We start from the raw sequence: 20,795 nt of genomic DNA, 5'->3' as shown, positions 1-20,795 counted from the left end.
TTGATGTATGGTGCTGTACAGTGTGGTTTTGTGTATTCGGCACACATATCATTGTGCGAGTTTAACTACTGTGTTCTATGTTAAGTTATGGTTTGTGTGTGATCAGTATGATAATGTAAATGTAATCATCAGCAGGACAGAGTCAGATCAGACTTAGATGTCACAGAATGCGCTGTGAGGGGGTGACCTTTTCATTTGTGTGTGGATGCGTGTGATCCTGACATTTCCCTATGATGCCTGTGAGAAAGGAGCAGTTTGATAAACAAACTCACCAAACGAGGCGGATGTCAATGATTCCCACATAAACAACATGCAATATTCTAATGTGACTTTGTCATTGGAGGGGGTGGGATTTATCCCTGAACCAAAGAGACAAGTGACTCATTTTTCAGACCTCAGGGACTGAAATATCATATGTTAAAAACACTTAAGGTATATTCCAATTGCCCTTATACGTTTTCAAGTGACAAATCTGACAAAATATATTAAAATAATTGAACTTTAATTAAGATATTTTATGTATCAAAATATAGGTTTTGTTTGGACATGTTAAATGTATAACAATATACTGTTAATAACAGTTATTTAAAACTGTAATAATATTTCACATCAATATTACTGTTTTTACTTTATTTTTTATCAAATAAATGCCGCCTTGGTGAGCATTAGAGACTTGTTTCAAAAACTTTAAAAAATCAAAATTATTCCAAAATGTTGACCTCACAACCATAGTTTTATGTGTTTGTGCTTTCAGCTGGAGTGAATTCCCTCTTCTGTCCAAATTCTTCATTGTCTCAGACGCACACCTTACATACCCTCTCTTTCTCTTGCACTCTCTCTGTGTCTTTTATTCTCTGAGGTTTACTGGTTATTTCGGTCAGAAGCCAAAATGAGACGCTTTAGGCAGCAACCCCAGAAGCAGCCAGCAATAAGAGGGATATTTATATCAATCCATGGGGTCAGTGTGTCTGCCTGTCTGAAAGAAAGAGAGAAGGGTGTGTCTACTCTCTGCTCCCACAGTCCTGTTCAGCAGCAGCACTACCATACACACTTCTGAGGGTGGAGAACAGAGCACAGGGCCGCACGGTTCTGATGTGGTTTGTGTGTATGTGTGTGTGTGTGTGGGGGGGGGTAATAGCAGAAGACTGGGGGGCTGGTCTGTATAAGGAGGATGCCATGAGGAGGCTAAAACCCCCACTAAAGCAGCACTGTACACTGACCCAGAAACAGTCCACTTCACTCTGAGCTCTGTCATTTTCCTAAGTGATTCACGAACCACACTGTCCACCAAACCATGAGAATAATCCTTAAAATAATAAAGCTACGGCTCCCTTTTTAATCAAGGCATTGTGTTCCACTCCTCTTTTAGTTCAGTGATAGTTTTTTTCCTTCAATTCTCAGTGTGAGGAAAGTGGTGTCTGGATTTCCGTAACTTAAATTAGGTTTCTGTCTAGTTTTACTGGACATTGCTACTTACAGTACGGTGTAAATATAACAGAATTTAACTGTTATCAAATCATATTTTAATCTCTTTCAAAAAACGCCTGCACAAAAGCTCTCAGTAACATAAAACCGCAGAAATTGGTCACACTTGATTCAGCGTAACAAACTCAATCACTGGTCGTATGCATAAAAAACCATATGGAGTCTTTGTAAACATGTACACACTCACAAATGAATTGAAACAAACTGATTATAATGGAAATGATTACAATAATTACAAGTGTTTTGAAAGAGTTACTTGAGACAAATAAATTTGTTGCCATGACAAAGCCGACATACCGTTATTAAATAAACTTCAAATCTCTAATTAAAATACATTAAATAGCCTATTCAAACTACATAAGTGCTAAATTTCTTTCAACCTCGATAGCTTTCTGAATTTTTGGTCAAAAATGAAACATCAACAACATGGTTTTATACCTCTTTTCCCTGCACACCAATTGGACCACATTATGTCCAGCAGCTAACAATGCTATTTAGCCTCCCTGTAGCATTTGATTACATGTGTAACATTGCAATGTGCTGTGAGGAAGCACTACAATTGATCTATTATGACAAACTCATCTGCGTATGGTGTGTGGGGTCTGGAGATTTTTATTTGAAGTCTGGTCTTGTCTGATCTGGTTTCTTCGTCAATGTGCTGCAAACTAATGTAGATGAACTCAGCACAAGTCTGGGCAACATTTAGGAACAGATGGAGAGATGACTAGTAATAAAGCTATCAGTTCTCTTTACACACACACCACACAGATGTACCTGACTATTCTGCAATGTTATGATTCAGACTTCCCTTCTTCTTTTCAGGACGGTATATGCTACAGTGCCATTTGTTTGAGGGTTTGCATGATTACTCCCAGCATAGCAAGATGAACATCACTCACAAAGTGTGCCTGTTAAACCCACAACATTAACACACATGCACATACACCTATACCAGTAGCGCCTGCTGTATGTTAGCACACACTGACATGATCCAGTGTGTCACCCCTGTAAAATGAGTCAGAAATGACTCCCACAAGAGGGATCCCTGGCCTTACAGAGGAAGTCTGCATATTCCTCAGGGATGCCTGGATCTCTGTCCAAGTCATCAGGACTTTCTCACTGTTCTTATTATGGTAATTTTATTCAGACATCGAAAGGACTGGGAAGATTTATTTGTGAAGAGTAGAAACAGAGCAAAGTAATAATTTGATTTATTTTATCTTCTAATGCAGAATACATAAAAAAAAAAGTTAAGTAGAGTCAACATACAAACACACTTTAGGCTAAAACAGTGGGACAGTGCCATAACATCTGTACTAAGCAAATTACAAACACACACCTATGTACATACAAACATTAATGGAAAAAATCAAGAAGTGCACAAACCAAACACACAGAAAGAAAGAACTGATAACTGAATGTGTAGAAGCAATATAATTTGTTCTAGCAGAAACATTCACAAGAGATGTGTCAGTTTCCATGTGAAGAATTAGAATGATTTCATATTCTGGGTTTTTTGTGTGTGTCTGATTTCTATCCAAAAACCACTTCACAGCAGCCTTTCCCATTTGAGTTTCAAACATACAGCTTGTAAAGAGTTTTAGCTATTTGGGATTTATATTCATTAAGTCTGTTGCAAACATTAAGGATGAAATATGAGTAATTTAATTGTGCCCTAAAATTCACACAATTCACACTGGAAAATCTCTGGGGAATTGCTGGCGTTGGTAAGATTCCTGCCGGCTACTGTTTAAGATGTTCTGTGGGAGGCCAATTTGTGCATTGGCATAACACAGTTTTTATAGAACTGTTTCTATTTTAGTGTAATTCGGTCCAAATGCAATGATACGATATCCTTCCTGCCTGTCAACGTATGTATTTTCATACCTCCGCGTACCCTGTTCGTGCAGACATCTCAGCGTTTTATGCTATGTAGAGTAGACAGATGTCAGCCACCTTTTACAGTTCCTCCTCAACCAAAACAATGAGCTTATGCTGCGTTCACGGCTTCAAGCCATAACTACTGTAATTTGGAAGAGATGGAAACCCGTGACGTTATACTCTAAGTGGTTCATGACTCGAATTTATGTTTCAATGGCAACACTATCAACGCTGAAATAAATCTGCAGCAGTCAGGTGGTACAGGTCAGAGCTCTTTAAGTTGTTTATGTTCATTATTATTGTAATGTTATGTGCTTTGAGACATCAGGTTGTTTAACGCTGTCTCCTATGACACTTTTGTTTGCTCGCTGTATGCGTTCATGTGTTTTGAAGGAGTTGTGGCTTTGGAGACACTCTAAACCAGAGCCATATGGCTCTGCTCTAAACTAAAGGGGGTGTTGGGGCTTTCTCCGAAAATGGCCTACCCTACCTTTAAAGAAAACGTGATGAAGCACATAATTATGGCCAATTTAAAGCTATATAATTAAAGGAAACTATTTGGACAAAACGTACATTACATTTTATAAGGAATACATTTAATTAGAAAAATTAAGTAGATGGATTTTCTGTTTTCTTATTGTTTTACAGTGTAGCTCATCACCATTCATTCTTGTTTTTCTTTTCTTTTTTTTTTCTTTTTTAAAATATTTTCCTGTTACAGTTTTGTTTCTTGTTCTGCAATCATTCTAAAAAGAAAATGAGAAGAGAGAGAGAGAGAGAAACAAAGCAAGCAAACAGGCAGACAGTGATTACAGGGTATGTAAGAGACAGAAACATACAGTATGCAAAAAGGGCCCTGTGGTAGGCAAGATGGAAGGAAACCATCTCTTTTCCTAATTCTATCTCTCTGTGTAGTAAGGTCAGAGGGTTTGGGTCAGTGAATGGAGTTGAGAGTGAAGGATGTGGTAATCCTGATGAGAGGTTTAAGACAGCAGTGATGCTGTGGTTCAGCTATAGTATAGTATAGCATATGTCAGATCACACCACTCTCAGCAACTGAATGCAGCTTTGCTTACTGTGTGCCACTCAAATTAACACCACACATATCTCTCTTAATATTGCAGTCTACTCAGAGGAAAATATGTATCTGCTTGTTACGCTGTGATGCTGTTTCTGGGTCCAAGCCTCTACAGTTTCAAGTGAGAATAGCCATTTATGAGCCCTATTCCTTTATAGCACACCTTTAAGCCAAGCTTTACAAAACTCACAGTTTACACTACAGTCTCCAGGCTCATGGAGTCCCGGACAACAATATTTTAACAAATTTTGTAAAGATAAATCACTGTCTGGCCAACTGAGATTTCACTATGGAGATAAAGGTTAGGATCATGATTTTTTTGGTAGTACTACAGCTGTTATCGTTAGATTCTGTTATGTTGCCTTTCATTTTGAAATTCTGTTGGGATTCCTTTTGTTCCTGTTTCCCTGATCTTTTTGGTTTCGGTTTCCTTGGTTACTGATTATGTCCTCATTTGTTTCTATGGTTACTTAAGATTATCACCTGAGTCTTTTTATGTTTGCCATGTATATATACTACACCTTGTCAATTCTTGTCTATGTTGATTTGGTTGTTTATCTGTGATTATTATTCCTGCGATCTCCTGCGCGTTCCTAGTCTGTTCTTTAATAAAGTGTGTTTTGTTTTGGACTCTACTATGTCTTGCGCACATTACAACAGCACACTGTGTGTGTACAGCACCTTTACTTTTAGGATCGGATAGAGCTTTCATGCCTAGAAATGGTGACACGTCATGTCAGACATCACAATTGGATAGAATAGAATAGAATATTTATTGCCATACAGACGGTGACAATAAATTTGTACAAGGTACACTACTATTCAAAATTCTGAGATTGGTAAGACTTTTTTTTTGGAAGTATCTTATGCTGTAACGCAAGTGGCTGTAATGAAGCGCTCAACGAAGGAGATAATTTCGCTAACGTAGTCTTTAATAAAACTATTTAGAAGATACAGGAAAATACAGGAGAAATAATAACCACGTAACTAGAAACAAGAACCAACAAGGAACAAAACATAACAGGGAGTAAAATCCAAATCATAATTCAAAAAACACACTAAATGTAAACGTGACCGGTCAACTAAAGAGTGCACAAGGAGGAATTTAAATACACAACGGTGATGAACTAAATGATGAACAGCTGTGATGACTGAGTTAGTGTCCATGGTAACAGATGAGTGGCAGGAAACTAACACAAAGGAGACACGTATGACTAGAAAATACAAACTAAAAGTCCATGAAAACTAAACAAACTGTGGTAGTATGCACTACAAGTGGTAGCTAAATACATTTTTTAATACAGAGATAGTATGTTAAAATCACATTTTAGTTCATATTCATGGTGTCTCAAAATAGCACAGTTGAGTACACTTAGATGTTCTTAAAATTATCTTAAAAACTACTAAAGAAGAATTTTTAGTATATTAAGTACAAAATTAGTGTGCGAAAATAGTGCAGTTTAAGTACATTATGGAAGTGTACTTTTTTCACCTGGTTATGCTGATTTGCTGCTCAAGAAACATTTCTTATTATTATCACTGTGAATAGAAAATTCAATAGAATAGCATTTATTTGAAATAGAAATCTTTTGTAACATTATAAAATGTATTTACTGTGACTTTTGATCAATTTAATGCATCCTTGCTAAATAAAAGTATTAGTTAAAAAAATCTTACTGACCCTCAACAGAATAGTAGCGTATATATTATTAATGTGATACAAAACACTCTGTACAATACCAATACTATACAGTGCAGTACATAATACAGTACACATATTTGTGACTGATATTTATTGATAAGGGGTTTTAGTATTTTGTTTGTTAGAGTGTCTGAGTTTACATAAGTAAACTGTATAATGACTGTGTTAAATACATTGTTTGGGAATAAGATGCTAAGCATCTTATCATGCGTCCTTTCATTAACACTGAGAGCCTCTTTTGCTCTTTAGTTTATGCAAACACATGTTGACAAAAAGAATGTCTGACTCAGTCTCTGGCAGCATGGGACTTCCTGATAAATGGAGTCTTGATTAGTTCAGTCACCTCGGATTAGTCAGGAGGTGCAGAGCAAAATCCATTTTTATACTTTATCAATGTCTTTCACAAAGATCACAGATGCAACAGCCAATCACAATCAGCCAGAGAGGAAACTGCTCAATGAGGTCCAATGACACAAGAGCTGAAGAGGATGAGTCACTGACTACCAGCTGATCTTTCATTGTGTTAGATGAAATAAGAAAGGTAGATAGCAGAGTCTGGATTCTGATGGCTGCCCTCATGTATTGCTGTGCAATGGATAGTAGGGTTGAGTACCCATGACACCATTTTTTTTTTTTTTTTTTAATGAAATATTGCAATATTTATTATAAATTATTTATCCATGCACACCAATATTTTTTTAATTCATGTTCTCTCGCAATCTTTAATCAAAGTAATTCCCCGTCCCTCTTGCAACGACATCAGCTGCATCCGAAATCACATACTTCCCTACTATATAGCGGGCGAAAAACAGTATGTGACACAAGAAGTATGTCCGAATTCACAGTACTCATAAAATGGTACCCGGATGACCTACTGCTTCCGGTGAGATTCTGAAGTGTGCATACGATGGACACTTTACTATCCTATGTGAATGGCAGCGAAGCAACGCAACTGATGCTGGTATATTATCAAGATAATGACAACATGTTGAATGCAGCAAGTCCCAATTACATTCATACTAAACACAATCATACTATATAGAACGTTTTTTTTTTTTTTTGCTGCTCGCAAAGTACGTACTTATTCAAAATAAGAACCTACTCAAGAGAGTATGCGATTTTGGACACAGCCATCTCTTCTCTGATGACGTATTTACTGGCTCAAGGGCGGGACAACCTGTCACTCACAAGAAATCACAGCAATAGCAAACCAAGATTCAATCAATTCCCAATAGACAAAATCAAGTCCCTCCCTACGTTTCATAAGAACAAGCATTGTGCATTCCGAGCTACTTTGGTAGTAAAGTGTCGTTTATGCATTTCTATGTAATGTAAATGCAATGAATCAGTATGTATGCATAGCATGTCCCAGAATAGTAAACAACTACTTTCACTGACCTCACTCCTGGAAATTTGTGAATTATATAAGATCACTACACAGCCAGCCTCAACTCATCCTGCCTCCAAAACCAAGAGTGCTATGAAAAGGAATAGAGAAACATCAGAGCTCTGTAATTAAACGCACAAGGAAAGCACTGACACAATTACATTCATTAGAACATCAATAGCTTGTTTGCCATTATTTGCAGCTTTTTGTTTACATGTTCAACTACCGCAGAAGATTTTTTCTTTGGTAAAATGTAATGTTCTTCTCTCATCTGATCACATTACTTTTAACTGCTTCAGCATGTTATGTCTCGACAGTGATGTCACTCTTCTGATCTGTGTTTCATTATTAAATGGATGTAAAAATGTTGAGTTTCGTACTTCTTGCTCTTTTTTTTTTTTTTTTGCAGAGTGATAATTCAAAGCGAACTGCGATGACTCAGTGGTGCTGATGACGGAGAGTGTGGACCAGTTTAGGAGGCAAAGGCCTAGAAAAGAAAACGGTGCTGAGAGAGCAGGATCGATCGCTCACAAACACAGCACTCTGTCTCCCCCTGCCGTTCACTCCTCATGACTGATGCCACAAGAAAATTGGTCACAACCTTTCTGGCAGTTACTGACAAATAAAGTAAGAAAGAAAAATAACTGTGGATTAATGAGTGTGTATTCACGTCACCAATATATCTTTATACAAAAGTACACCATACACGACAAATTCACAGTATAGCCCACACAAAAAGAACCTACTGCACCTATATTATATTGCACAATGATTGAAAGGAAGTGTACCGTGGAAATGTATTATATTGTACATATTGTTTAATGCATAGCACTGCATCAAGAGCACTTGGACAAGACAGGTAGCCTACTCAGCTACATCACCAAAATAATAAAAAATAACCAAAATATATGACATAGCACATGCAATACTACTAGAAAAAAAATGCTTTTAAAAATGAATTGTTAAAACATTTCTATGTTTATAGCATTGCGAACCGGAACATTGTGTTTGAATGTGTCTAAGCAGGATATAATATGTTTACTGAAATTATCATGGATAAAACATACAGACTTCCGTAAAATATACCGTTATTTCATTGAATACGTGGACAGAAAATATCTTCTCTGTTATCCTAACAATATATCTGGCCCACGCTGGATGTACATTATTGTAACTTCACTCAACATGAGTTTCACTGAGTTTACATCCGGGGCTTTTCCCTAGGCAATGGGGGGCGCACTACAACCGTTCCTTAGGCAAAGTGAAATAAATTCGCCGCACCGTTACATAAACTAGTTCTCTTCTTCTAAGTGTTCTTTCGTGCTAGGTTATACTTCTTTCGCCCCGGTTTGCGACAATATTACATGAATATCCAACGTGACGCATAATGTGTTATGTTGGACGAGTTATTTTGTGCGATATACGGCATGGTTTTGCTGTCCCATTATCTCTCTTCTGCGCGCATTGATACGCCGAGCGCAGAAGCTGGGGGTGAATGGGATGGAAGAAGAGTTCTTGTTTTGTATATCAGTTTCTGTCTTTTTATGTATTTTTGATTAAAAATCAAGCGAACAAAGAGAAGATTCCTTGTGTTACACTGTACAAAACTTTAGGGCGCTAAAGGGAGTAAATTCAACCGCGGGATAGGGTTTTAGTGGTGAAATGCCCGGCTGTTTGTACATATATATTTAAATAATTGGTGAGTGTGTGTGTAAGTGTATGAAGATCGGTGTTTGACTGCTGGAGGAGTGTGTACAAGGGTAAGTGCACCTCGGTTTTTTTCATCTTCATCTTGTAAACTTTTGAGAACGGTGTCTTGAAACTCTTTTAGCGTTCTTTATTTGATTGTGCTGCTAGTGATTTGAGTGGATGTGAAAGCGCAGAGGCAGCGCAGGGGGGGTTTTGTTCATTTCTCTTTATTGTAGGAGTTGCAGGAGAGAGAGTGCAGCTGCAGTCAACGAAACGTTATAACTTACAACCGTTACACAATAACGCATCGAATAGCCCCCAAACACCTTATAAACGACACTTGCTTAACAGAACTGGAATAATATGGTTGAAAATTTGATTCCAGCGCGTGCCGTAGTTTTCACACCATGCCGTGAAACAGTCATGGGATGCCATTATAAATGCATTTTGCGCTTACATTTACATTCATTAAAACAAGGGACGAAATCTCGAGCAATAAACGGGATAAAGTGTGTATCGGTACTCTTGATATGTTGAGCTCGACCAGCTCGCGCGGTGTTGAGCTACTATTATTGTTAGGAGCCGCTAGGGCGACAAGACGTGTGATCATGAAAGATTTTTTCCAGTTCGTGTTGTCGGCACCACGCCTTGACATATCAGCACAAACGCGAGCTCGATTTAATAAAGTCTCCTAAAATCTGTTCACTAATAAGGTGGGGGAAAGTTGTAGGCCCTGTTTATTGAGTTTGATATGTGATTGTGTGAGTATATAAAGTGATGGTGCTGTTTCCGGTGTGGATGCGTTGGAACGCTAATGAGGATGATGATGATGATGATGACCTTTCTCAAGCTTTCAGATGGCGCTCGGTCCGCTTTAACGACCGGGCCGTCAAGAGCTGCTTTCGCACTCTCTCAATGGGTCTTTTTTTGTATAAGTGCTGTTTTGGTTTTTAGTCTTAAGGTCTGGTACTGTATAGACGTCAAATAGTATGGTTGTTCCTCATCAAAATCACACCCTTTGTTATTTAATCTTTTTTTAGCTTAAAATTGATACATGTACGAAGTTATGAAAGAATACAGGTTTTTCTTCTCGTCAGTTTTGTCATGTTTTATTCATGTGTGGCTGTGCTCTTCCATTATCAACTATGTTGACTGTACAGCCATTTTTTCTGTTTCTTCCTCTTAACTCCACCTGTTTTTTTCCTGCGACGGGTCACCAAATTCATGCAGTAAGACATTTCGTGCTTTAATGTGCAATAAATTAATTTATTGATTTTTTTTTTTCAATACATTCTCCAATAATATAGTTTCATTATTTTCTATGATATATTGCTTTTATTTTCAGTTCTACAGTATATATCAGTGTTTACCTTGAGGTTAGTGTTCTTCTCACTGCATGCTGCCATCATGTTACTTTAACGTAAAGATGATGAGTGGATGCCAGAGTTTAGTTACCAAGTATACCAAGTTAGTTGACCTGAGTGGTTTCGGGCCCCCTTTTCAGTATTTTTTTTTTTAGACATCAGGCCCACACACTCCCTGCCCTCCCCCCAGCCTCTCAAATATCTGTTTCCCCCAGGATACATAAAGCATTTAAGGATTAAACATGTCATAGATACTCACAAGGTCTATTCAGATACATACATGATATATATGTTTGTGCTCTCAGCAATAAGGTAGAGTATGGCAGAGTATATGCTTAAAGCTAAAATGATGTCCTAAAATTGTAATTAATAGTTGGATTTTAGTTCTTAGACATGTGGATTGTGCTACTCTGTTCTGAAGAGAATGGCCATCCGTCCAGGGCTTTGGAAAATGGATGGATGGATGTTCTGAAAACTTGGCTTATAAATGTTTTGATGGATTGATGCAAAAGTTACAAATACAATAAGTGGAAAGTTCAGGAAGAGCATGTTCTAAGCAGCAGTTTACCTCACTACCGTGACAATTTGGCAAATCTGACATTCATCTTCAACCCAACTCCAGTTTGTTTCTAATATTTCTGCCCTATATTAATAGTGCTGCATGTAGTGGTGTATTTTTGCAGGCCAGATTTCCATTGGCTTTTGGATTATTGCAGAAAATAAGCTCTGTGATCAAAAGAAGTTGATGATTCTTACACATTTTGTTCATAGTGATAATCTTCACAAATGAACACAACACAAAACACATTTTCCCTGAACATTAGCGTTATTGTAGTATGCAAGAGCTTGATTATAAACACAATGAGGCTGTAAAATCGGACTAGTGAGTAGATGAGTTGTTCAGTGTGATGTATCCAACAACCTTAGCTACTTGTTCCATTTTCAAGACAAGTAAAAGCTTTAAAAATATAGCTTTCACAAATATATTTTATGTTGTACAATAAAACATGAAAATATCTTGAGCTTGTGTTAATCACATGCCTAATTTAATCAAAAACCAATAAAAAAAACCAGATGACTTCGGATCGGGTGTGCTAAAATGCTAACTTGTTTCTGGGTTTTGGCTAACAAAAATATGTAATCGCTGCAGCACTCTATTAATGTATGTTATTTAAGAATTCCAGAGAAAATTTAGAGCTCAGTAAGGGTCATTGCAGACAGCAGTCTGTTCACCTTCATCATCATAAAGGATTATATCAACACGTGAGCTTATGAAAATGCTATGAAACACATAGACTGTGTTGCATGAGTGAATTACATGGTAATAAAGCTGCTTTGAGTAGAGGGTGGCACTGTAAACACTGCTTTAAGTAGAGGCATTGTAAAAGTTTGGTTAAATTTAATTTGAGTGCAAGCATTGGACAGAGATCGGGAAAGGGTGTGTGTATCAAAGGTTCCCTTTGTCTAAAGAGTAGCTCTGAATTACTTGTGCTTCAGCACATTTACTGAGCCAACAGGTGAGGGTATGGTGTGCCAGTCTGATCAGGCAGGTGTAGTGTATGCTATGATCACTTTGGCTGTTTGCCCTTACTGAATACAAGTCCCAGAAAATTGCCCTCTTTTGCTCTGCTGTACAAATATAGACATTTATAACGCAGGATTAATAGGACACATTTCATCTACTTTCTGATGGTTTGTAAGATTCATTGCATTTGTTTATTAATTTTCTTTTGCTTTAATACTGTCCTAACTAAAGCAGATAGATCAGTGACTGGTGCAACTACAGATAAAGGATGCCACTCTGTAGATGAGTGAGAAGCTCTCAGTGTGTGGAGTGCCCATCTGGTAGTCTCTGCTTTCATTCTGATGAGAAGAGAGTGATGATCTGTGGCAGAGACAGAGACTGATTCTGTGAGACACAAGTACTGAGAACAAAAAATAACAGCTCAAACAAACCAGAGAAAGCAGGAAGTGAGTAAATTTGCACTGGCATCAACCAATACAACTCCAAAGATGGTATAAGACAGAGACAGTCCACTTGTACATGTATGAATGGAGGAAAACATATAAGGTGGCTATAGTCCTGCTTTACAGTTGTTGTTGTTTTTTTTATGGACTCTCAACATGGCAGTTGTTAAATGAGCTAATCGCCTCTTTGTTTACTGTAGAATGTGCTTTGTTCATTAACTAGACCCGTCCAAAAACCCTTTTTGTGTGATTTAAGCAAAAATTATGATTTTATTCCTGATTTGAAATATGTTATTGAAAAGTAATTTTTGTTCTTTCCCCATACAAGTCTGTATTTGCATGGCTGGAAGTAGCTGCATTACAAATATGGCCGCCAAGTGAACTGACTTGCCTTCAAGGGACTTTGGTGTGTCTCTGTAAATATGCTGTTCCAGGACAACTTAGGTTCTTGCTGTATAGGGGACACTTTTTCACAGAAGCAATTTGTAGTTCTTCCGTTTCAGGAATCTTGATTTGAAAAGGATATTTCATCCAAAGATCTTCATTAACTCACCCTGATGTGGCTCCAAACCTGTATGACTTTCTTTCTTTTGCGGAACACAAAAGAAGATATTTTGAAGAGGTGTTTCCCATACAATGAAAGTCAGTGGGGTTCAATAATGTTCTTCAAAATATATTCTTTTATGTTCCACAGAGGAAAGATAAGTCACACAGTTTGGAACGACATGAGGTTGAGTAAATCATGACAGAAGTTTCATTTTTGTGGTGAATTATCCCTTTGAGTGTTTAACTTGAGTGAATAAAGAAGGATTGCTTTATTTTCCAGTAAGCCTCCAATTTCTGTGTCCTCTCAATTTGGGATTGAATCTGCTATCTTTGCATGCAGCCCAAATCTTCATCCACAAAGCTTCCTCTTAAAATATTCCTGCTGACATTTTTTTTTCATCGATATTGTTATGATGTAGATTTGTCACTCTCCAGAGCGCTGCTGTGTGTAAATGTGTTTGCTCCTTACCATCCTCTCTTGTCTATTCCAGCTCCACCCCCCACTCTGCCAGTTGGATGGTGTTCAAGACGGCAGACGTTGGGAAGGTATAGAATAAACCATTGTTATAAGGGGGTGCACACATTCTGACACAACTGTGATGGTCAGCTTTATGGTGTTTCATTGGCTAGCTAATTAATTTAAATGTTTTCCTGAACTACACTACACAGTTCTGAAGAGGAGAGAAGGAAACAGTTAATGCATGTGTCAGCATCATTTCCTCCCAAAGAATGACAGAGGGAGAGAACAGGATTGTGTATGTGCAAAAGAGTGCTGTTCAGTTTGATCTGTGGTGTTCAGGCAGGATTTGATGAGAGTAGTTCTGATTGAATCAGTACACTGAGATATATCCTACTAACACTGAGCAGATTTAAACACACTCGCACAAGCACACTAACAGATCTGTCATGGCATGGTCATGCACACTGTGAGACGCAAAAAGCTCTCTTAACTCTCTTTTTTATATAATATATATATATATATATAAACCTAGTCATTCAAAAACATCTCAATTAATGAAAGATTATCCGCTCTCTTCCTTTTATTCGCCAGGCAGCTGTGTTGGGTTTTGGGAAGAAGAGATCGATGATGGAACTGCAAAATTTACAGGAAGCACTCAAAGTGGAAATCCAGATCCATCAGGTATCCCCACCACCCTCCCCGCACACCATATGGATGGAGTGTGTAATTGGTGCGGCTGCAGTACCCTAGCTGTCCTGTAGACGTCACTGCATCGGCATGTCTTTTCCACTCCTGAGAATGCTAAAACTTTCTTTCTGTTTCTTGCAGAAACTCGTGAGCCAGATGAAGCAAGATCCACAGGTGCGTCTCCCTCACTGAACATTTCCGTTACTGTTTGATCGATACGCTCTCATATACCGGCCGCTGGACTAGTGTATCAGGGAGGAGTGTGTGTGTTCTTTGTACAGAATGCAGATCTGAAGCTGCAGCTCCGTGACCTGCAGGCCAAGATCACAGCGCTGAGTGAGCGGCAGGTGAGAGCTGCTCTCCGAGAGAACACCTGCTGCCGTATCAGTGTTCTCTACGAGCGTACACATGTGTCTTGATCAGTTCAATTACTTGGGGTCTGAAAGTCTTTACCTCCTCGTGTGTCCAAACGAGGCAATCTTGTTAGGTTATAAAATCTGTGTTACATCATGGCATTGTTTTGTGTTGTGCTGAACATTTGTGGTGTGATTTGTGCCTTGTGGTTTTGTGTTGCCAAACGAACTATTTGCCAACACACACACATGCACAAATCTATTCTCCCCCTTTTGTTTGACATTTCTTTAACTGATGATTAATGTCTGGGGATGATTACGTGGCGTACTGTTGTTTGTTTGCAGCTAACTGTACAGAACCCAAAGTTCTGTGGAGGAGATGGAGAAAAGATGTGTTGTAGACTGCAGGCAGCAGAGAGGAATTTTAATTAGTATCTCAAAGCTTTTTAAAGTAGTAGAACAGAGCAGCTGCCATCAACAGGAGGAAAAACACCTGAGATCATCTCTCGTTCTGCAGAGAAAAGGGAATAAGAGAAACACAAGGTCAGCCCTCTCAAAGCTTCGGCATTTCGAAATGTATCAGCCTGCAGCGCTATTTAATAAAGTGTGCTGCCTTCCTTGATCAAACACATTCGGTGTCCGGTGGAATTCTCCCAGATCTAGGAGTGTGTGAGTCTAACAGATGGTGGAGGAAGCCTGTTAAAGCTATAATCAGTGAGAGGACTGTGCTGGGGGGTTGTGTTCATATTCATTAATGTAACTGTCACTCTGTCTTCACTGGTTACAGAATCAACACATACTCAGCTGAACACAAACATTGCACATTTGTAGCCTGCATTAACTAAAGCCTGGCACTCTTACAGCCATCTGAAACTTTTGATATCTCCCTCCATCCGTCTTTTCTTTATGATTGTTATGGATCCATACACTTTCAATGTTGCTATGTGTACACGTGCTCATTGTGTGTGCAAATTTTTTGATGCCGAACTGTAACACAAACAGTGAATGGCTTCAAATGAATTTCATTGAAAGTATGTGAGGAATGATCATGTCATTTAGGACTTTTTTACACCTGGTCACTTCATGTGTTTTCTCTGATCGGATAGCTATACGATCGTGAACAGACCAGGTGTAAATGCCCTCCGAAACGTTTTCGAGACGGATTCAAATCCGATCACTCAAACCACTTCAGGAGGTGGTTTGAGACGCATTCCAGACGAAACTGGACAAGTGTAAATGCATCTGGTTGTTGAAACCACATATGTAAATTTTACTCCTCCCAAAACAGTAAAAAACTAAATGCATGAGAGCGTGTCATAGGCTATATATCATGTTGTAGCCAGATTTGACAGCGCTACTGCATCACGCATCGCCGCAGATGAGTAGCTGAGTGTTTCTTCATCAAGCCAACGTGCAAACTGACGCAAATTAAACTGAAAGTAAGTCACAGACACTTAACACACAATTATCTTCATTAAAAGTAGTGAGACTAAATGATTTTACTAGTGCTGATATCACTCTCTCTCCTATTGTGCTCTTTGATCTTAAAAATTAGCTGATGATAAATGAAATGCAGCTCATATCTGTTGCTTTCGTTAACGTAAACTCCATTAAATTTGTATATAGCGTGGGAATTGAAGATCGGATTTATATTCATTTGCGGAGACACATTTATGTGGCCAAGAGTAAATGTTTTAACTAATTAGATATCTAGTATCATTATACATTTCAGTAAAAACACCAAGTGACCAGGTGTGAACAGGCCTTTAGAACCACATTCTGTTTTCTCACTATAATTTCTTATTTGCACATTAAACTGGAAGTATATAGAAGGAAATATTTTCACAGAAAAAAAAAAAAAAACACAGTCAGAAACTCAATTTTTGTATAAAGATACCTTAATAATGGGTTAGAAAGACAACATTTTAGACATTACACTATTACTTAAATATTGCTTCAATATGACTTCAATATATTCATTCCTATTCAATGTATTACTTAAATATATCCTTAATTATTTAAAGAAGCAAATGTGATAGTCCTTTCAGCTGTATACTGGACATAGTTCATAGTCACAATTTGTGGTAGTGCTAACATATCACTGCTAAATGTTTCTGTTATGCCATAATCTGGTTTCTTAAAACACTTTTAAGATGTTTTTGAAGGTAGAATACTGTTGGCCCCTGCTTGAGAGAGTAAGAAGCAAAGCCCCTTTCACACAGCAATCCCAGTAAATTAAATTAAAATTACCAGAATTACTTTACCTTCAAATACACAAATACGCTGTTCACAAACAACGGCGTTCTGGCTTTTTACCTGTAAGAGACCATTCACACATCAGCACCAAAATACCGATAAATTATGTGATGTCAGTCTTAGGAAATTATCTTTGGTCAATGATCGGTCAATGATGTCCAGCTAGTTCATATTTACGTAGAAAAACTATTAAAAAGCAGCTGAGCTTACTGTGATCACATCATCTCCATAAGAACTTTATGATTGACCCAAAGCAGACTTTTTACGTCAGCGCGTTCTGACTTCGTATGTGCTCATACCGGTAATCTTCATTCTGCTTTCACACACAGCATCATACCAGTTATTTACTGGTAATGTTACAACTTCCCTTACTGGTAAATTGCCAGAACCGATTTACCGGTATTTTTGAAAACGTCCTGTTCACGCATTTGTTTACCGGTAATTTACCAATAAGGTCTGTATGTGTGAAAGGGGCTAAAAGAGAGTGTGATGTTCGGCTGTAGGGACTCCATGTTCCCACTTGCTGTCAGTGCAAATGGGCCAAAATCCAACATGACAAAGTCTTATCAACAGCAGGCAGAAAGAGAGTGTGAGTGAGAGAGACTTTATTGCAGGTATGAGTGACAGAACGTACAAAAAAATGAATAGGCACTTGTTCTCTCTTTCTCCCTCAGAAAAAGGTTGTGGAGCAGTTAAGAAGAGATCTACTGGTGAAACAGGAAGATATGAAGCTGCAGGCGCTGCAAGCCGATGGACAAATGTCTACCTTGCTCATCACACAGACACAGACGCCTCTGCCTGCTGCCAGCCTCACTACTTCACAGGTACCCACACAACGCACAGGAAACTGCGTCAAGTACACTAGGACTCCACATGGGACCTCTTTGAAGACAAGGCCTTGTCTTTGCTGAACATTTAAAGGATTAGTTCACCCAAAACTAAAACTTCTTTTATGATTTACTCACTCTCATGTTTTTCCAAACTCATTTCTTTCTTTTGGAGAACACAAAAAAGGTTTGAAGACCTGGGGCCTCATTTATAACCGTTGCGTACGCACAAAACAGGCCCTGAGAGTGGTGTGTGCCAGTTCCTATGCATAAGTTGTGATTTATAAAAACAAACTTGATGGGAAAATTTGCGCACCTCCACGCAAACTCTGACCCATGCGTACAAACATTTTGGAGACAGAGCAGTTTGGCGACACCGATGGTGAGCTGAGGGACTGACGGCAGATGAAGGACAACTACTTTAAATCCCCATTATGAGTCCTAATCATAAATACAGTGCATGTTCACAATAACAGTTTAAATAAATAAAAGAATGATTTAAACTCGCGTGGAAACTCACGTTTTCATTTTGATAAACACATTTACATTAATATTACACTTTCACTAATGGCGATAAGCACTGAAATTACATTACGCAGTCATTACGCAGAAGTTAAACAAAACTGATATGAATTTAGATAGTAGATGTGCTTCATTCGATCGCTTTTCCTGTGACGTGCTGTTTTAATGACAGCGAGGAGTGCTAGGAGCACAATAATTTCTCTTTAAACTAAACTGCAGATGTTATGACAAACTATTTTAGCGAGAACGATGATCAGTGACGCACACTTAACTTCGATATTATGGAAGACACTGCTGGATTCGGTGGTCGAATGGTCCATTGTCCAGTTTGAATAGGTCCAATGATAATAGCTTACTGTACAACCACAGCTGCACAGAGGTGTTCATGTCGTGTGAAGGCATCTTCAAACAATTACCACTGTATTTGAAGGATACAATTTGAGGAAAACAGTAAGATTTGCACGTTGCCTTTTTAAAATACTTTGTCAATGACGCGCCGAGTCAGACAATTGTATTTACACTGCAAGAAATAAGTAGGCCTATCTGTTTCACTAAAAATAGCCTATAAACATCCTAAAAGATATGTTCACCTTATCAGTAAAACTGCGTAAATTTGATTCGAATTGTTTAAAACAATTACAATTCTAAAAACTCTATTCTAAAACGTTTATCTGAAGTATTTTATACAATTTTGTTTTTATGGATGATATATTTTATATATTTTGATATATATATTCTAAAACATAAAGAGGATACTGGATGATTTTTATCAATGTAGTGTATTGGACAAATGGCATTTATAGTCTGTATCTAATTTTTTCCAATGTCTTGTACATTTGACGGTGTTAACCACGGTGTCACGTGGATAGGAATATGCATGGAAATGATATGCAGATGAGGTTATGCATAGTAAACTAGGCGTCGTAAGCTCCATATAGTGATTTCGGGGAGGAGACAGGGTGGAGATGCACGTACACACAATCTTCCGCTGACTGGGATTTATAAAGGGATTTTTGCGCAGGTTCTGGCGTACGCATGGTTTTATAAATCTGAACATTTTTGTGTGTATGCAGAATCTAACTTTTGCACGTACGTACACTTTTAGGATGAAATCTATGGAAAGTTTTGTAAATGAGGCCCCTGGGCTGTCGTGCCAAAATGACAAAAAAAAACACCATAAAAGTGTCCATATAGATGGTCCATGGACCATATAGAAATATAATTCTGAAATGTTGAAATGCTTTTATGTGCACTGAGGCTTTCAGGCTTCAAACAGGGCACAAAAGCACCATATAAGTGGTCCATGTGAAGTCACTCCTGGAGCCAAATTATTGCTTTGTGTGAGGAACAGGCTGAAAGTTTAATTTTGTTATCCACTTGACATCTGCCTTAGCTCTCTTTGGCATATTCATGAAAGTTCATGAGAAATAGATTCTACGAATCCGTTCTTTTGTAGTAGAGATCTGAATGATTTATTTGTGAATGTAGTTAATCTTGAGAGACTCAATCGCTACTAAGGGGAATAATGATTTAAGTTTTTCATGGTTAGGTTCATATTGCGGTTTCAGTACAGTTTGGTTTGGGGGTGGGGGATGGGGGGATTGCAAACCGGTCGGTGGTGGAGGAGATAATAAATATTCATTTAGTAAGAAAACCTTACCTATAAAGGAAAAAAATGAACATGTTTCCAACAGTGTATGTGTTTGTGACCCTGTAGAGCTCTGTGCCCCCTGTCATTGCTTCAAAGACTCTACCTCTGGTGCTGAGAGCTGCCACATCCACCTCACCTATCATCATGACACCAGCACCTACAATCACCGTGGTTACAACCCTTGGCAACACGCTCCTGGCAGGCCCTCCTAGCTCAGATCCTCAAAAGTCCCCAGTAAACTTCCAACCAGTCATCCAACAGACCAGTCAGGGAGCAGAGCCAGTACGAGTCATATCCAATAGCACCGTTGTTGTAAGTATTTCTCAAAGCTGTTTTGAGTCTCTTGTTACAGAACAAAAAGAGTTTTGTTTTCTTATTCCCTCTTGTTTTGCAAACTGCATGTGAGTTGGGAAGAAATGTCAGGCTGTCTGATTTAATTTGGATCCCAAGAGCTCAGGGTTGGTTCTTTAGATTTTAGACACAATTATTCTATTACATCTGCCTCTATTCTGTGGCTTAAATGGTTAAAGTTATTTGTTGTAGGATGTATGTTGGACAGGTTAGTTAAGTAAGGGTGTCTAAATGGGCGGTCTTGTCACAGGTGCAAGCTGCCTCCCAACCAATCAAAGTTCCTCAGTTTGTCCCACCAACCAGACAGACAACTCGGCCAGCCACTCTACCGCAGGTTTGTTTCCATAGAAACCCTTCACACCCTAATGCCTGGCTGGACTAGTGAAAAACCCTCACTGCTGAGTGTTAGTGTATATCTATGTGTCTTGATTTTTTTTTTTTTTTTTTTTTTTTCAACTGCAGGTGTTACTTTTCTGTGTGATATTTTATTCTTGCCCCATTGTGTTTTCTTGCTCTGGATTTAATTTCTGTGTGCTTGCATAGTCGTGACATTTGCAATCCCTGCTTTCGTTGTTGCTTTTGACCCTA

At 38.3% G+C, this 20,795-nt stretch overlaps 1 protein-coding gene across 10 annotated transcripts in view; it reads left to right on the top strand.

Annotated features, from left to right (window-relative positions):
* Positions 1-8,994: 8,994 nt before the first annotated feature.
* The window catches only part of phf21aa (PHD finger protein 21Aa), a 25,247-nt gene continuing 13,446 nt past the window's right edge, over positions 8,995-20,795 (top strand). The window contains exons 1-8 of one of the 10 annotated variants that reach the window (XM_051898711.1): positions 8,995-9,293; positions 13,592-13,646; positions 14,152-14,241; positions 14,389-14,421; positions 14,529-14,594; positions 17,531-17,680; positions 19,923-20,168; positions 20,458-20,541. In XM_051898711.1, coding sequence (XP_051754671.1) covers positions 13,617-13,646; positions 14,152-14,241; positions 14,389-14,421; positions 14,529-14,594; positions 17,531-17,680; positions 19,923-20,168; positions 20,458-20,541 — 699 coding nt within the window. In that variant the 5' untranslated portion in view covers positions 8,995-9,293; positions 13,592-13,616. The remainder of the gene's footprint in view (positions 9,294-13,591; positions 13,647-14,151; positions 14,242-14,388; positions 14,422-14,528; positions 14,595-17,530; positions 17,681-19,922; positions 20,169-20,457; positions 20,542-20,795) is intronic. The other 9 variants (XM_051898712.1, XM_051898713.1, XM_051898709.1 and 6 more) reach the window with 9 other exon arrangements.

The sequence above is a fragment of the Ctenopharyngodon idella genome, chromosome 7, assembly GCF_019924925.1.
Source record: "Ctenopharyngodon idella isolate HZGC_01 chromosome 7, HZGC01, whole genome shotgun sequence".
Taxonomy (NCBI): Eukaryota; Metazoa; Chordata; class Actinopteri; order Cypriniformes; family Xenocyprididae; genus Ctenopharyngodon; species Ctenopharyngodon idella.
This window is presented reverse-complemented; position numbering and strand designations above follow the sequence as displayed.